The 15,051-nt window shown below is 23.0% G+C and overlaps 5 protein-coding genes across 5 annotated transcripts; 1 reads left to right on the forward strand and 4 right to left on the reverse strand.

The window, feature by feature from the left end:
* Positions 1-1,960: 1,960 nt before the first annotated feature.
* Positions 1,961-3,596, reverse strand: LOC100578580 (guanine nucleotide exchange factor MSS4 homolog). Its single transcript, XM_006563530.3, has 2 exons — positions 3,236-3,596; positions 1,961-2,966 (listed from the first exon to the last, which is right to left on the reverse strand). The coding sequence occupies exons 1-2, from the start codon at positions 3,359-3,361 to the stop codon at positions 2,733-2,735; spliced, it is 360 nt and encodes a 119-aa protein (XP_006563593.1). The 5' UTR covers positions 3,362-3,596; the 3' UTR covers positions 1,961-2,732.
* A 59-nt stretch (positions 3,597-3,655) lies between these two features.
* On the reverse strand, positions 3,656-4,542 carry LOC102655585. Its single transcript, XM_006563531.3, has 2 exons — positions 4,190-4,542; positions 3,656-4,055 (listed from the first exon to the last, which is right to left on the reverse strand). Exons 1-2 carry the CDS (start codon positions 4,428-4,430, stop codon positions 3,712-3,714), a joined length of 585 nt encoding a protein of 194 aa, XP_006563594.1. The 5' UTR covers positions 4,431-4,542; the 3' UTR covers positions 3,656-3,711.
* Positions 4,543-4,685: 143 nt separating this feature from the next.
* LOC408512 (origin recognition complex subunit 1) lies at positions 4,686-7,726 on the reverse strand. The gene is made up of 5 exons (XM_392056.6): positions 6,214-7,726; positions 5,881-6,154; positions 5,521-5,786; positions 5,170-5,453; positions 4,686-5,037 (listed from the first exon to the last, which is right to left on the reverse strand). The coding sequence occupies exons 1-5, from the start codon at positions 7,716-7,718 to the stop codon at positions 4,871-4,873; spliced, it is 2,496 nt and encodes an 831-aa protein (XP_392056.5). The 5' UTR covers positions 7,719-7,726; the 3' UTR covers positions 4,686-4,870.
* A 1,055-nt stretch (positions 7,727-8,781) lies between these two features.
* On the forward strand, positions 8,782-9,815 carry LOC410591 (splicing regulator RBM11). Its single transcript, XM_394069.7, has 2 exons — positions 8,782-8,981; positions 9,316-9,815. Exons 1-2 carry the CDS (start codon positions 8,898-8,900, stop codon positions 9,790-9,792), a joined length of 561 nt encoding a protein of 186 aa, XP_394069.4. The 5' UTR covers positions 8,782-8,897; the 3' UTR covers positions 9,793-9,815.
* A 215-nt stretch (positions 9,816-10,030) lies between these two features.
* On the reverse strand, positions 10,031-12,908 carry LOC725427 (glucose dehydrogenase [FAD, quinone]). The gene is made up of 11 exons (XM_001121277.5): positions 12,528-12,908; positions 12,208-12,407; positions 11,997-12,108; positions 11,793-11,927; positions 11,592-11,707; positions 11,338-11,505; positions 11,095-11,248; positions 10,868-11,028; positions 10,614-10,791; positions 10,324-10,528; positions 10,031-10,251 (listed from the first exon to the last, which is right to left on the reverse strand). Exons 1-11 carry the CDS (start codon positions 12,670-12,672, stop codon positions 10,059-10,061), a joined length of 1,767 nt encoding a protein of 588 aa, XP_001121277.2. The 5' UTR covers positions 12,673-12,908; the 3' UTR covers positions 10,031-10,058.
* Between the last annotated feature and the right edge of the window lie 2,143 nt (positions 12,909-15,051).

Here is a 15,051-nt window from a genome sequence, read left to right on the forward strand (position 1 = left end):
ACTCTCGATGTAATTACATTCTTCCTTTTGCTCTCGAACTTATCCACGGAGCGGATTGATAATTTTTCTTCGCTTTCCTTACCTTGCGTAGGAAAGGAAGGATTTTAACTTATCCGAATATCATACAAAAGGGGAGTTTGTAAATCGAAAAAGGTTGAAAAACACTGGACGAGCAGATCTATTTAAATCTTCTCGTAAATGATAATTTGATCTTACTTGAAAAACTTGTTAGACGAGATAGATATTAATCAATCTTATTTTCTAAGACGAGTAATTGGATGATGTTAAAGCAAAAGAAAGAAGATTTATATATTATACAAACAGAAGCAAAGACTAAAATAATTCAAGGCAGAAAGTATTTTCATTCTGTGTTTCGCATCGAAACTTTTTTATGCTAATCGTTATCGAGAAATGATTCGTTTATACATACATACGTATATAAATATATGGCTTCTCGCGTTAACGAAGTTTAAACTAAGCAAACAACTTAGCACATTTTTCATAATAACGAAGAAAAAGAAATCATCAATCTGTCTGTTTATAAAATTATAATACGTTAATTATAATACGTTTATTATAACTCTGACTACTTCGTTGATGTCTATTTTATAAAAAAAACAAAAAAAAGAAAAAAAAAACGCTGGAAATAATTCTTTTCTTTTCTATAAAATTTAAATGTCTTTATCGTTACCAATTTATGGTAACCAATATGTGATTTCACTCAACTCGTGTCTTTCATCATTTTTGTTTCGTTTTTAAAACGAATTGTATTTGATTACGCTTATTATTCCTTCTCGTCTAAGGGAAGAGAAAACGAGAGATAAAGTAATTCAGAGTGCCATTGAAATATCGTGGAAATCATATGATGAACAATTTTGGAAAAAGAAAATGATATTGATGGGAAAACGACGATTCAAAAATGATGGTGATTTTTTATGGGGAGGGGAAATAAGTTGGAAAGAGACAGAAGAATATAAGTTCAATGTACATGTCAAAATAAATATCCGAAATATCTGGTAATATCTGTGGTCATAACTCTGAGGATTAATTTAACTTTAAGCAGCGACGACCGTCGGACTTTTATCACATAAAACGTCCGCGTGTGTATTCGTTCGATTCTCTAGTCTATCCGATTCTAGTCTTGTTATTTTTCTACCTTTTCATCGCATCTATCGTAAAGAAAAAGAAGAAGAGGGAAAATAACCTATCGCAAATAAATACAAATTCTGCGTAACGATATCGGTGATCGCTTGATCTGCGAATATTTAGAATATGTAGATAGTTAACCTTTAAAAAAACGTGTAACGTGAAACGTGTACGGAGGAGAAGAAAAGGAACACAATTCAACAAGATTGAAGAAAAGACGAAGAATATTAAACGAGTATAATGAGTGTTAATTAGACATAAACAAATCGATATATTCGAGTATTATTGTATAATGCAATTTCGAAAAGAAAAAAAATTCTCGTAGCATAGGATTTAATAATCGCATTGTTGACCCGATATTTTTCACCGTTATTCTTTATCGACGGATTATCATTATTTACCACGAGCTCAATTATTCTACGAATGTATATATCGTTATGTTTGCCATTGTTTTGTCCGTTATTTTATTTATTGTAACAGAAAATTTAATCATATTACCGTTATAAACGATATCATCAACATCATCGCGTACTATTATATATATATATATATTATATCACGATTGATGTTCATCGTTGCGATCGTTATTTGTAATTACCGTAAATCGATTATTCGTGCGCAATATTACGTTATTTATGCACGTTCAATACAAAAAGAAACTCGTGCGCGATAACAAAGACAGAAGAAGAATACGAAAAAAAGTAGACGAATGCAAAAACAAAGCTTTATTTACAAAACGAATGCACGACTATTTTTGCTATATACTTCACATAAAGGGGTTAAAAGGGGGATAGGAAAGGAAATATTTAATAAATACTTATACAATCGATTCTATTTAGGCTTTACAAACACGCAATAAACTTTATCTTCATTATCATAATTGAAGCGAGAAAAATCAAAAAAGAAAAAAAAAAAGAATTTATGAGAAATTATGAAATAATTAATATATATGTATATATATTAATATATATATCTTTTTTTTTCATCGTAAAAAATTTACAATGTAATGATGAAAAATGAATAACGAAAAAGTTCGCTTCCTATTTACATTTTCTTAAATATAATATCGAAAATGCAAAATTTAATAACGTAATCGTTTTTAATTACATTATTTTTTAAGTAAAATATTGATTTACTTGCATATACATAAATGCATGTACATACACATCTCTTACTCACATAATTATGCTAATATGCATAATGAGAATAATAATAATCAGATGAAAATAATTTTACAGTCAAATGGTCGCAATGACATAAACATCAATATATATTAATACTATAAAATCGCAAATGCACACGTAATAAGTACATTGATAAATTGTTTCTATATAATCATAAGCGTAATTTATTAATTATTATATCGTAACGACGATTGATTATCTGATTTATCGGCTGTGTTTGTAACGTACGTGATTAAGTATTAAATTATCAACTTAAATAGCAAAGTAGTAGTTTTCAGAAATGATTTCCTTCAAACATTCTTTGAGATTTTTTTCTTATTTCTATATTTTTAATGCATAAATAGATAAAAAAAATAGGCCGTTTTTTTTTTTTATATAAAATTAAAAAATAACTTTATTTAATTATTCGTGCTTAACTCTACTTAGCGCGATATACGATTTCTTTGTAGATACATCATGCCAACCCACTGGACCTCTTTCACAATCAGCACATGCTAAATATTTTACATTGTCTACTGTATGAGAAACACCAATATTTTCAAATGTGTACATATCCTCCACCAACCAATAATCGGTTATCAATTCTTGTTGATCAGCTTCACCCTCTCCCTTACGATGTATATAGGGTAGATTAAACTAAAATGTTATATCACATAGCTTAGTTTAACTATTAAATATTTTGCACTCCATATTATATTTTATATTTAATAAGGAGATAATAGAAAAGGAATTTAAAACTAAAAGAATAGAAAAAAACAAGTATACAAATTTTAAGGTTAGGTTTCTAATAAAATATAAATACAGCAACTATGCAACATTTATTGAAATTTTGATCAATATTATAACTTTTATATAATTTATATATTTCGTATTAATTTTTCATATTAAAACTGATAAACAATTACCTCAATATTAACTAGCCGGGCTACACCAGCATTAAGCATTTTTGATGGACAAAATGTACAATAAACTTTTAACTTGTTTTTCTCATCTTGATCCTTTAATATATTAATATCCTTATTTGCGGACATGTCTTTCTATTTCAAATGTTTGACATTTATAAATATAAAACACTATTGACATTAATAACTGTTGACACTTGAAACAAAAATACCACATGTACTGTAATCTGTTATCGCAGCGAGAAATATTCGATAGTCGAATATCGAACGATAAAATTTCTTTTATCGAAGACAGCTTCAAAGCAATATGTCAAATTTATTTATTTTATAAAAATGTAAATAGAAATAAATCTTTTCCGAAAATATTTTAAATATATTCATGAAACTTATTATGAAATATTAATACAAAATAAAAAATTCGTTTTTTTTTTATAAATGTCGATATGTTTTTTTCAAAATTTTATTTTTACAAAATTTAATCATTTATTGTAGACTGTAATAAAATCATTCGTTCGTTCCATTTCTTTTTTACCTATTAATTTCCAACCATACTTATTAAATGCTTTATCAAATGGCATTGGATTTGTCCACCGATATTCTCCTGTTTTTGGTCCAATAACGAAGATAAGATTTCCTTTATAATCTTTCATATAATTATGAAAAGCGGATGCGTCATTAAAATAACAGAATAAAAGAGCATATTTATCCGGAAAAAGAAAAATATTATCTTCACGAATAAAAACAATATTTTTTAAAAATAAAGGTGGTGAATATTTACTACACCACCATGAGCGATCTAATTCTATACCGATCACGTTTAAACCTTAAACAAAATAATTAAAGATTTAATTTTTATTAAAAAAAAATAATTAATAATCAATAAAAATTAGATTTTTATGAATGACTATAGATATAATAATATAAAAATTATAAAAATATTTTATCAGAATATCTTACCAGAATACTGCTCAAACAACCATTCTAATAAACCACAACCGCATCCTATGCTAATTAATCCAATCATATTATTTCGATCAATTACTTCTTTTATCCACTGTAAATCATTAATAGTTGGTAGAACCCAAAATAATCTGCTTTTATCTAACTTAATTAAAGTACAATTTAAGTTAATGATATCTAACCATTTTCGTTCATTATAAAGCGTTAAAATTTGTTCATCAATATTTTCATTAACCATGATTTTAATATATAACAAGATATCTTTAAATCGAATAAATGAAACACTGCTTTTATTGAGAATATATTGACTATTACTTATTAATAACTCGCAATATAATTCGCAAATGAAATTTTAGAATTATATAATTCGTTAATATAGATATAAATATTGATGACACACATTGATAATCGATAATTGTCTAAAAATCTATAAATAAATATATATTTTACATAATCTTACATATAATAATAATTTAATATTTAAATAAAAAAATTTATTTAATAAAATATCATTTTTATTCCAAAATTCATTAATTACAATTTAATCAATTGAATAAAATATTAACAATTTATTGAATTATCTTACTAAGGCACTTTTGAGAGACATGCAAAAAAACGTGTAATATACATCACAGTTGCAGTCACTCATACATATATATTTAAAAAATTATCTTATCTTTAATTTAAATCTAATTCTTGCATTGCATAATGAATGTCATCTGTTGAAACGTTTAATAAAATCTTTTGATATATATCGTTTTTCGAATGTTCACATATTAATAATCTACTAGAACCCAATCTTCTGCAAATAGCAAGTACTTCCGTTACAGTAGGTATCTCAATACCTGTACAGATAAATAAATATATGATATCAAATTCTTATATATTTTAATTATTATATATAATATAATTATATAATTATATAATTATATAATTATTATATCGATATATCATATTGAAAATATGAATAAACAAACCATCAAAAGAACACAATGATTCAAGCTGCTTATATGCATCTTTAAAATATACTTCTTCAATCGAAGTTCGCATAATTTCTGAAGATACTGCTTGCAAAAATATTTGTTCCATTTTTGAGCAATGTTTTATAGCCTGAACTTTCGCGGATGCAATCATTTCGGATACAGCTTCTGTTACATCTTGAAGAGATATCGTTTCTGCATTTCGGGATTCTGCAATTTCTATAGCACGACGACATATATCTAAAGCTCGTCTAGCATCTCCAGATACAGCAGAAACTTTTCTAAAATAAAATATAATATTATTAATATATAATATTTGATAAACAATTTATTATAATGCAATAATACCGTGCAACAAGTTGTATAGCTTCACTTCTAAAACCATCGAAATTTTTAAGTCGAGACATGACTATTTCTTGTAATTGTTTATAATTATAAGGCTGAAAAGTTAATCGTGTTAGGCCTAAACGCGATGTAACACGACCCATTAAAACTCTCTCAGGTAAATCCATAGTATTGGCTATAGTGACAACAATTAACTGTGCTGTTGATTTTGTGGGCCAATCCAATAGATTATAAACAACATCTTGTCTTTTTGTGCATAAAAAGTCAAGCTGCAATAATAATATATTAAAAATTAACAATGATAATATAAATAATATAGATAATATAGATAAATGATATAAAATATTAAAGAAAAATTCATACTTCATCTACAAGAAGTAATGTCATTTTAGAATTAGTATTATGAAATCTTTTTTCAAGTATAGAATATGATTGTTCCCATGTAGCTGTTTTATTATATAATTGTTTTAAAATTTGTACATAAGCTTGTCGTGGTTCAGTTAATTTCATGCCATTAATTGTGACATAATCAAAATCATCTAATTGGCCTTTAAGTATCAATTTCTGTAAACATCTAATAGCTTCATTTACAGTTGCAGTTTTGCCTGTACCTGGTACTCCACTTATATATATACATCTATAAATTTTTATAATTAATTAATTAAATTTTTTTAATAAACAATATTTTTGACATACCCTCCACTTTTATCTTCCAATTTTCCTCTAAGAAAAGTAAAAATATTATTAAATTCTTCTTCCCTGCAGGGTAAAGATTTTGGTATGGCACTAACATGTAATCTAGATCTAGCTTCCTGTAATGGCGTACTAGGTTTTAATAGAGTATTATTTCGTTTTACTAATGATGGTATTAAATTGCTACATTTTATTGAATGAGATTTTGGAGTATTTAAATGAGTTTTCTGTTGTAATTCTATGTTTTTTTCATTTTTTAGAGTATTCTTTTTAGTAGATGAAATTTTTATACGTTTATACATATTAGATAAACATTCATCTTCAGTATCACTATTATTTTTATCAACAAATTGATTATTTGTTATTGTATTTCCACAAATCATTTTCTTTTGGTTATCCATTTTAAAAGAAATAGAATTTTTAACTTCTGATGAAATTTTGATACGTTTATACATATCAGATAAACATTCTTCTTCATCATTACTATTACTATTATTAACACATTGAATCTTTTTTGGTGTTTCGCATATCATTCTTTTTTGTTTAATTGATTTAACAGGTGTACTATTTGTACTTGTTGGTGATAATGAATTTTGTTTCTTTGTCATATCATGTTGTTTTGAAGTATGATTTAATTTATTTATATTTTTAGATTTATTAGATTTTTTTAAAGATTTTGTTCTCAATATTTCAGTATCTGTATTACTATTCTCATTTTCTTCATTTTTTGTAGAAGGAATACGATTTCGTTTATTATTTTTTATATTTGAATATTCTAAATTCTGTTTGTCATTAGAAATATTTAAAGTTTCATTCCTTTTCTCTTTCAATAGTTTATTTTCATTTTTAATATTAGATACAATAGAGTTGATAAGTAATTTATTCTCATTATAATTAATATTTTTTCTATGCCTTAAAGATGGAGAATTATTTTTGAGATTTGAAGAATTTAATGTATCACAATAATAATAAGAAAGTTTTAAAGGTGGTCTTCTATTTCTATTCTTTCTTAAATGTTCATTTTCAATTTCAACATGCTTTTGTACAATTTCCTTTTCATCATTTGTTTCAGTTTTTGTAGAATTATCATTGCTGTCACTATAAGATTCTTTTACTTCTAAATTTTTTTTTTTTCTTTCTAAATAATTTCTTCTTTTTTGTTTTCGAAGTCTATTTTGGGATTTAAGATTGGAATCATATTCAGAATCTGTATCTATTTTATATAAACTTTGTTCTGTAGATCTTCTAAGTTTAATTTTAAGAGAAACATTTTTTTTATGTAAAATGTTATTTTTTGATAATGAATATTTATAATTTTGAAACACATTTTCTGTATCTGAAGATACATCTGAAATAATTTTTATATTTTGAACATTTGATTTTTTTTTTATTTGTAATTTAGTTTCATTCATATTATCATATGATTCTTGATCATTATCAGAATTTGATTTTGTATCAAGAATTGTTAATATTTGATGATCAGAACATTTATTTAATCTTGAAGTCATTTTAATTGTTTATTTGAATTTTTTTTAACAAATTATATTATATATATTTTTTAATAAAATTTTTTTTATTAATAAATTATATTTAATTAATCATAATATAATGCACTTAATTAAATTAAATAAAAAAATATTAAGAAAATAATTCATGTTATGTTATACATTTTTTTATGCATATATATTTTCATAAAATAAATTTATTACTTATTTTTTTAAATAAATATAACTTTTTATTTATTATTCCAATCGAAAAGAAAAGAAAAATATAAACATCATTAAACAAAACACTCATAAACATATATGTACATATGTACCGCCAATTTTATTACTTTAATTTTAATCATGAATAATGTAGTTTATTGAATTGACTTCGTATAATTGATATAATCAAACAAATCCTCTCTAAAGCCTCTAGTGTCAATTATAAAAACTATTGGAATGCATTTATTAAATTCTTATAAAGGTGCATTCTCATCAGTGTTCACAAATAGTTTTTCACGAATAGCATAAAAATTTCTTAATAAAAATCATTTATTTTCATATTTATTTCGCATATTGTTCGCGAACTGTTCATATAGAATTACTTGCAAACATTTATGAATATCATCCATTGATATTTTAACTATCATGCAATTTTTTCACAAATACTTAATAAATTCATATTTACAATAAAATTCTTTTTATTTTTAGATTTTAAGATTTTTCTGAGTATGAAAACACAATAGTTTAAATCTAATATTCTTTAAATATTTAAATAATATAATTAATTATATTTTAATTAATATGATTATATTTTATATTAATTAATATAATTAATATAATTAATTATCAACTATTAGAATGAAATAAAATTTTTCACAGACTTATATAAGAACTATTTGATATTTTTTTTTATAAATTTTGATTTCTCAACAATATCAATACATTGATTCTTCTCAAAAAATTGAAAAAATTAATGAATTGATGTTCGAGAATGTTTATGAATTATTATTATAATTATTATACACAATGTTTGCAAAAAGTTTGAATAAATTATAAAAAATTTGCAGTTTACGAACTATATACAAAGTGTTCGTGAACTATTATGTTAGTGAGAATGCAGCTTAACATAATTTGTTTAATTATCAATAAAATTATTTTTAAAGAATTTTGAATAAACAATTTCTATCTTATTCTAACAATATGGATGAAGAAATGCGTACTCTTTGGTGTGGAAATTTAAGTGAAAAAGTGACAGAAGAAATTCTATATGAATTATTTTTACAGGTTTGTAAATTTATATATTTAACAAATATTCGAGAAGATATTTCCAATTCTCTTTAATAAAGTCAATATTTTGAAAAATAAAAAATAACTTTCAAATTTTAATTATATATAATAATTTTATATTTAATATTATGTATATACATATGTAGTTTAAACATATATAATTTCATTTATACTTTTAATAATTTAATATTATATTCTAATAACTATGTAATTTAAATTATTGTTTTGAGATTTAGTTGTTTTTCAGACTACGAAAATGGATATACTTCTAATGTTGCAAACTTTATTTTAAAATTTTATTTTTTACAAAATATTTTCTGCGATGTTATAGGGTGGTCCAGTACAAAGAGTTACTATTCCTAAAGATCGTGATGGCAAACAAAGAACATATGGATTTGTAACATATAAACATATCAATTCTGTATTATATGCCTTAGAATTATTTGATGGTACATCTTTATTTAATCGTCCTCTTAATATGAGCCCAAGGAAAAACGCATTATCACAAATTAACAACTCTCAAGATAATTTTGTTCATTTGAATCATTGGCTTCAATTAGGTCAAGAAATGTTATTAGGAAATGATATGTCTCATTTGAAAGGAGATACATTCGGAATGAATATGATATCAAATACAGATTCATATATGAAACATATAGATAATTATTCTTATAAAGATGATAGAAGGTCTCGACGAGTACATCCTTATCATAGAGAACAACATAAAAATAGTAACCATCATAATAATCATAAGAATATTCATTATTCCAAACGCGATTATAAAAATATTAGACATAGTTACTCTTAATACATCTTAATTTAAATATAAATAAAATATAATTTTTACTAGTATTAGTTTGATAAAAATATTCTTTATTTATTTTTAAAAAAATACCAAATACAGATTCAGGTAAAATTTTTCGTAATCTTGCGTTTTTATTTTTAAAAAAAATTTTTATGATATAATAAAATTTTTTCATTTTGATTGCTATATAAGCATAAATGTATTCGATTTATTTCTATCATTTAAATTAAATTAAAATATATATTAAATAGAAAAATTATTTTCATTTATTAATCATAAGGTACATGATAATAATCATATGGCTTATAACATTTTGTACGATTTATACGAAATTTTGTATTTTGTTGAATTATATGAAAAGCCCTTTCGGCAGTCATAATAACAGCAGCATTAATATTACCGCTTGGTAAAAATGGAAATACAGATGCATCAATTACATACAAATTTGTTGTACCATAAATCCTATAATAAATAATTTATATAACATCTTATATAAAGAATAAAATAGGTTTATATATAAAATTAATAAATTACTTAAATGTTTGATCAACAACATCACCCATCCGACATGTACCGGCCGGATGATACGAAGTTAAAGTTAAATGTTGTATGTAACATTTCCAATAGTTTGTGCTATCAAATATTTCGTTTTCACAGCCAGGAAAATGTTTTTTATAAATAGATGCACCAATACTTTTCATGGCATTGGTTTCAATAAGTTTTTTAACAAATTGCAATCCTAAAAAATTTAATACTTCTGCAATTTTCTAAATAATCTATCATATCATATTATAATAATATTATATTTTAATTGAGTAAAATACCATCTGTAAGAAGTGCAATATCATCTTCATTTGATAAATATTTTGGATCAATTAAAGGTGGATCGAAAGAATTACTACTTCTCAATTTAATCTCTCCTTTACTTTTAGGATGTAATAACACTGGTGCAATTGTTATTGTATTCTCATATAAATTAGGACCAAAATATTCATTGTATACCTATAAAAATGAATTAATATTTAATTTTGTCAATAGATAATATATAAAATTTATTTTAGATATGTTTATAATGTACTTTTTCAGAAATTCCCATAGTTTCTTTTAAAACAATTCCATAATCTCTTGATAATCCAACTGGCATTACCATTATTTGTAAATCTGGTATACTTGATTTATTTTTTTGAAAAGAACTGTGAAATGTTCCTAAAACTTCAACTCCTGTAAATGTCCAAGGTCCTAAGACAAAACATGTTGATATGAGTGATAATAATTAGGAATTTTCTATTTTGAACATAATTTTACCTTTTCCAAATCTAAAATAATTTAATGCTGACATAGGATTTAAAATATTAGCCATACTGAGACCTATGCTTATATTAAGCATTATTAGGTCAATTCCAGTAAGCACATGATCTACCAAATGTTGACCTACTGGTAAATCATTAATTACATTTATCTAAAAATTACAAATAAATTATTAAATCATTATAAAGAGCTAAAATATAGAATATAATAAAGTTTACTGTACAAAAAAAAAAAATTTACTTTTAAATCTTCTAAATGTTTTTTTGGTCCAAAACCAGATAACATTAATATTTTTGGACTACCAATTGCACCAGCAGACAAAATAACACTTTCTTTTGCGAATGCTTTAAATTTTTTATTTAATGCAACAAATTGTACTCCTACTGCTCTATTTGATTCCATTAATACCTTAAAATAATTAATGATATTATTATAATTAGAAGTAATTTAAAAAAGTTATATTTAATAAATTCAAATTTATTTTCAATATATACTTTCTCAACATGAGCATAAGTAATAATAGTTAATTTATCTTTTAGAGATTCATATAATAATTTATCTGTACTCCATCGTTTTCCATTTTCCATAGATAATTGTACTTTCATGAAACCTAAATCAATAGAATATTTAAATATTTAAATATTAAATATCAAAAAATGAAAAATTATTTTTTTCATTTTTTGTTATATAATTACCATTTTTTAAATTATTATTAATATTGCCAATATCTTGCTGTAATTCTTGCAGTCCTTTTAAAATTATATCAGCAAGACCAGTATTCCATTCTAAATCACTTATATGCATTGAACCACCTTTCTTTTTGATAGGTTCTTAAAATATTTTCAAAATAATATGTAATAATAATGATAGATATAAAATAACAAAAAACTGAAAATTACCAATAAAATCTGGAATCCAATCATTATAATCTAAAGGATGTCCTCGTACATAGAGCATGTAATTTAATCTGCTAGTTCCACCAAGAAGTTTACCAATTGGCCATTTACTTTGCTATATAAATAAATTCTTAATTATATATCTTATTTCATGACATATATTATTATTTTATATTATTATATAATTATTTTATATTTTATATAATTATTATACATTATTGTTTAAACCCTTGCAAGCATTTTGTTGAGGTATAGTGATATATTGCCAATCATATGGACTATTTTGAATTAAAGGAGCTAAAAGTGGAATATCTAAAAAAGGTGGTGCAATTCCTCCAGCTTCAAGTAATAATATTTTATATCCATGTTCGGCTAGTCTTGTAGTTAAAGTTATACCTGCAGTACCAGCTCCAACTAAATAAAAGAATATTTTTATCTTTTAATATCTTTTAATATTTCAAACAAATTTATTTTTATATATGTATAATTATATTCTTAAGATATATAAATTTATTAACATATATATGAACGTACCAACGATAAAATCATATAATTGGAAATCATTAATATCATTAAAAAGCCACTGCTTACAAATGTCAAAAAGATATATAAAATTAAGATAATTAGAAAATATAAATACAATTAAAGTGGTAATTGTAAAGTGTAGAAACATGAACATTGTAATAGCCTAATAAAAATTAAGGTTAAGAATAGAACAAAAATTTTTTTCGATACGATAATAACTTTTCGATGTATAATTTCGAATAAATGAAATAAATGAACCATTACAAAAAAAGCATAAAAACAATTAAAAAATTACGAAAATATACATAAACATATTGATTTATATTTATATTATTGATTTATATTTATTTCGTTGTTATTGGAATGTAATGTAATCAAATATCGATAAGAATTACAAATATAGATGATATATTAATATTATACAGAGATATTTAGAATATCAATTAAACATATTTCATTATTTTTCTATCGAAATTACAATCTGTCCATATATTTTTATATTTTATATATAAATTATAATTTATACGTAATTTTCTATATTACAAATAAATTACTTTTCACAAAGATGCATATATTTTGATATTTTTATTAAAAATATTAATAATTCGATATACATCAATAATAATAAGTAAATATAATACATACATTTTTATAATTATATACATTAGCATGTATCTGTAAATAACTTTGGAATAATATTTTTCATGGAATTTTTTTTGTAAGTCTTTTGTTTTCCTTTCCCATTTTAAGCCATTGTTCTTGTAACTTATTATTTTGTTCTTTGGTACGATAATATCTAAAGAAAAATAAAAATTATTATCTAAAATTAAAGAAAAATTTCTTTCCAAGATCTACTTACTGGCGATACTCTGTACGTGCAATTGTCATTAATAATGTCATTACATTATATGTACCCTCAATATCATATACTGGAACTAAATGGGAAACTTCCAACACATTTTCTGATTCTTCCATTTTCAAAGTTCCATATACTTTAAAAATATTATGTTTTTGCTTAAAAAAAAATTTTTTTTATAATATAATAAGATTGAAATAATTTTATTACACTATAAAAATAGGAATAAATAAAAGATAAATAATCCTAAGAAATAAAAATCATTTACCCATATTGCATAATAAGCATTATTCGAATCTTTAATATATATATCATTAACATTTAAATTCTTGAAACTAATAGAAAATTGAGATTTATTTCCAGGTGTTAAAGATTGAAGCATAGCATATGCTTCAGTTTTTGGAATGAGTTTTCCTAAAGTTTGTATTGTTTTAACTCCATTTTTTTCATGATCTTCTAAAGAAAGATATTTGAGAATATTTTCCACTAGTATAGGAACATATGGAATATTATTATGAAACAAATTATTTCGTGTAGCTAAAGAAATTTTCCAATCTTTACATTGATATGATTCATTCATCTTGAATTGTGTTCTTCTTTAAAAATAATATTACACTAAAAATGTTTACATTTGCATAAATTTCACCATCAATTATTTCTAAATTTAATTTTTGCATTCAAATATTATTAGAAAATATAAAAAAATTTCTGCAATTACTCATATCCTAAAATAAAGTTTTAATACAATTATGTGAAAAAATATATAAAACTGATAACTTAATTTAATTTATTTATTTTTGTGTTACAGAAATTTGAGAGTTATTCAAGACACAACATATATACACCATATTTTGCGAGATTATCATCCAAGATATATTGTAATTGTACAGTTGAAAAATAAGTATAAGGAAAACAAATAATGGAAAAAGGACAAAGATAAAATAAAAATAGTAGAATTAATATTATTTCTAGAATGTTGTAAATGTATAATGGTATAAACATACAAATAAAATAGACAAAGATGACAGGAAGTAAATAGGAAAAAAACAAAAATCAGTAAAAATTGATCTTTAAAATGCCATCTTTTGAATATCAAAGATATTTTTTCAAAAGTAAACAAAACAAAATAGAATAAGAATTAGAAATCAGTGTCATCTCGTAAATTTATTTTAAAGAAATCTATCTATCTATCTATCTATTTAAAAGAGATGGCGCGGATAGTTAATTCTTCTTTTGTTTCTATTCTTTTTTTGTAATTTGTTTCTTTATATATTATATGTATATTTTTATATATATTTTTTGTTTCATTTATAATATTCTTTAAATGGCATTGATTTCACAATTTTTATTATAACTCTTTATCTATATTTCTTCTGCAAAATTTATGCACTCAAAAAGCAGTTTTGATATTTAATTAAAACTATATAAATTGAAAAACTATTAATTCAGAAAATTATTAAATATAATTAAATATCTTCTAATAATTTTTAAATATAATTAATTTAATATTATATAATATTATATAAATTTATAAAAAAAAAAATACATTAATGTATCAAAATATACAAAATTCTACTTAAGAAAAATAATTTGTCTATCATATGATTTATGCATCTGCCTATAAAAATATAAATAATATCAGAATATTCTCTTAAAATCATTCTGAACTTTTATCTA

Source organism: Apis mellifera, linkage group LG15 (assembly GCF_003254395.2).
Source record: "Apis mellifera strain DH4 linkage group LG15, Amel_HAv3.1, whole genome shotgun sequence".
In the NCBI taxonomy this organism is placed as follows: Eukaryota; Metazoa; Arthropoda; class Insecta; order Hymenoptera; family Apidae; genus Apis; species Apis mellifera.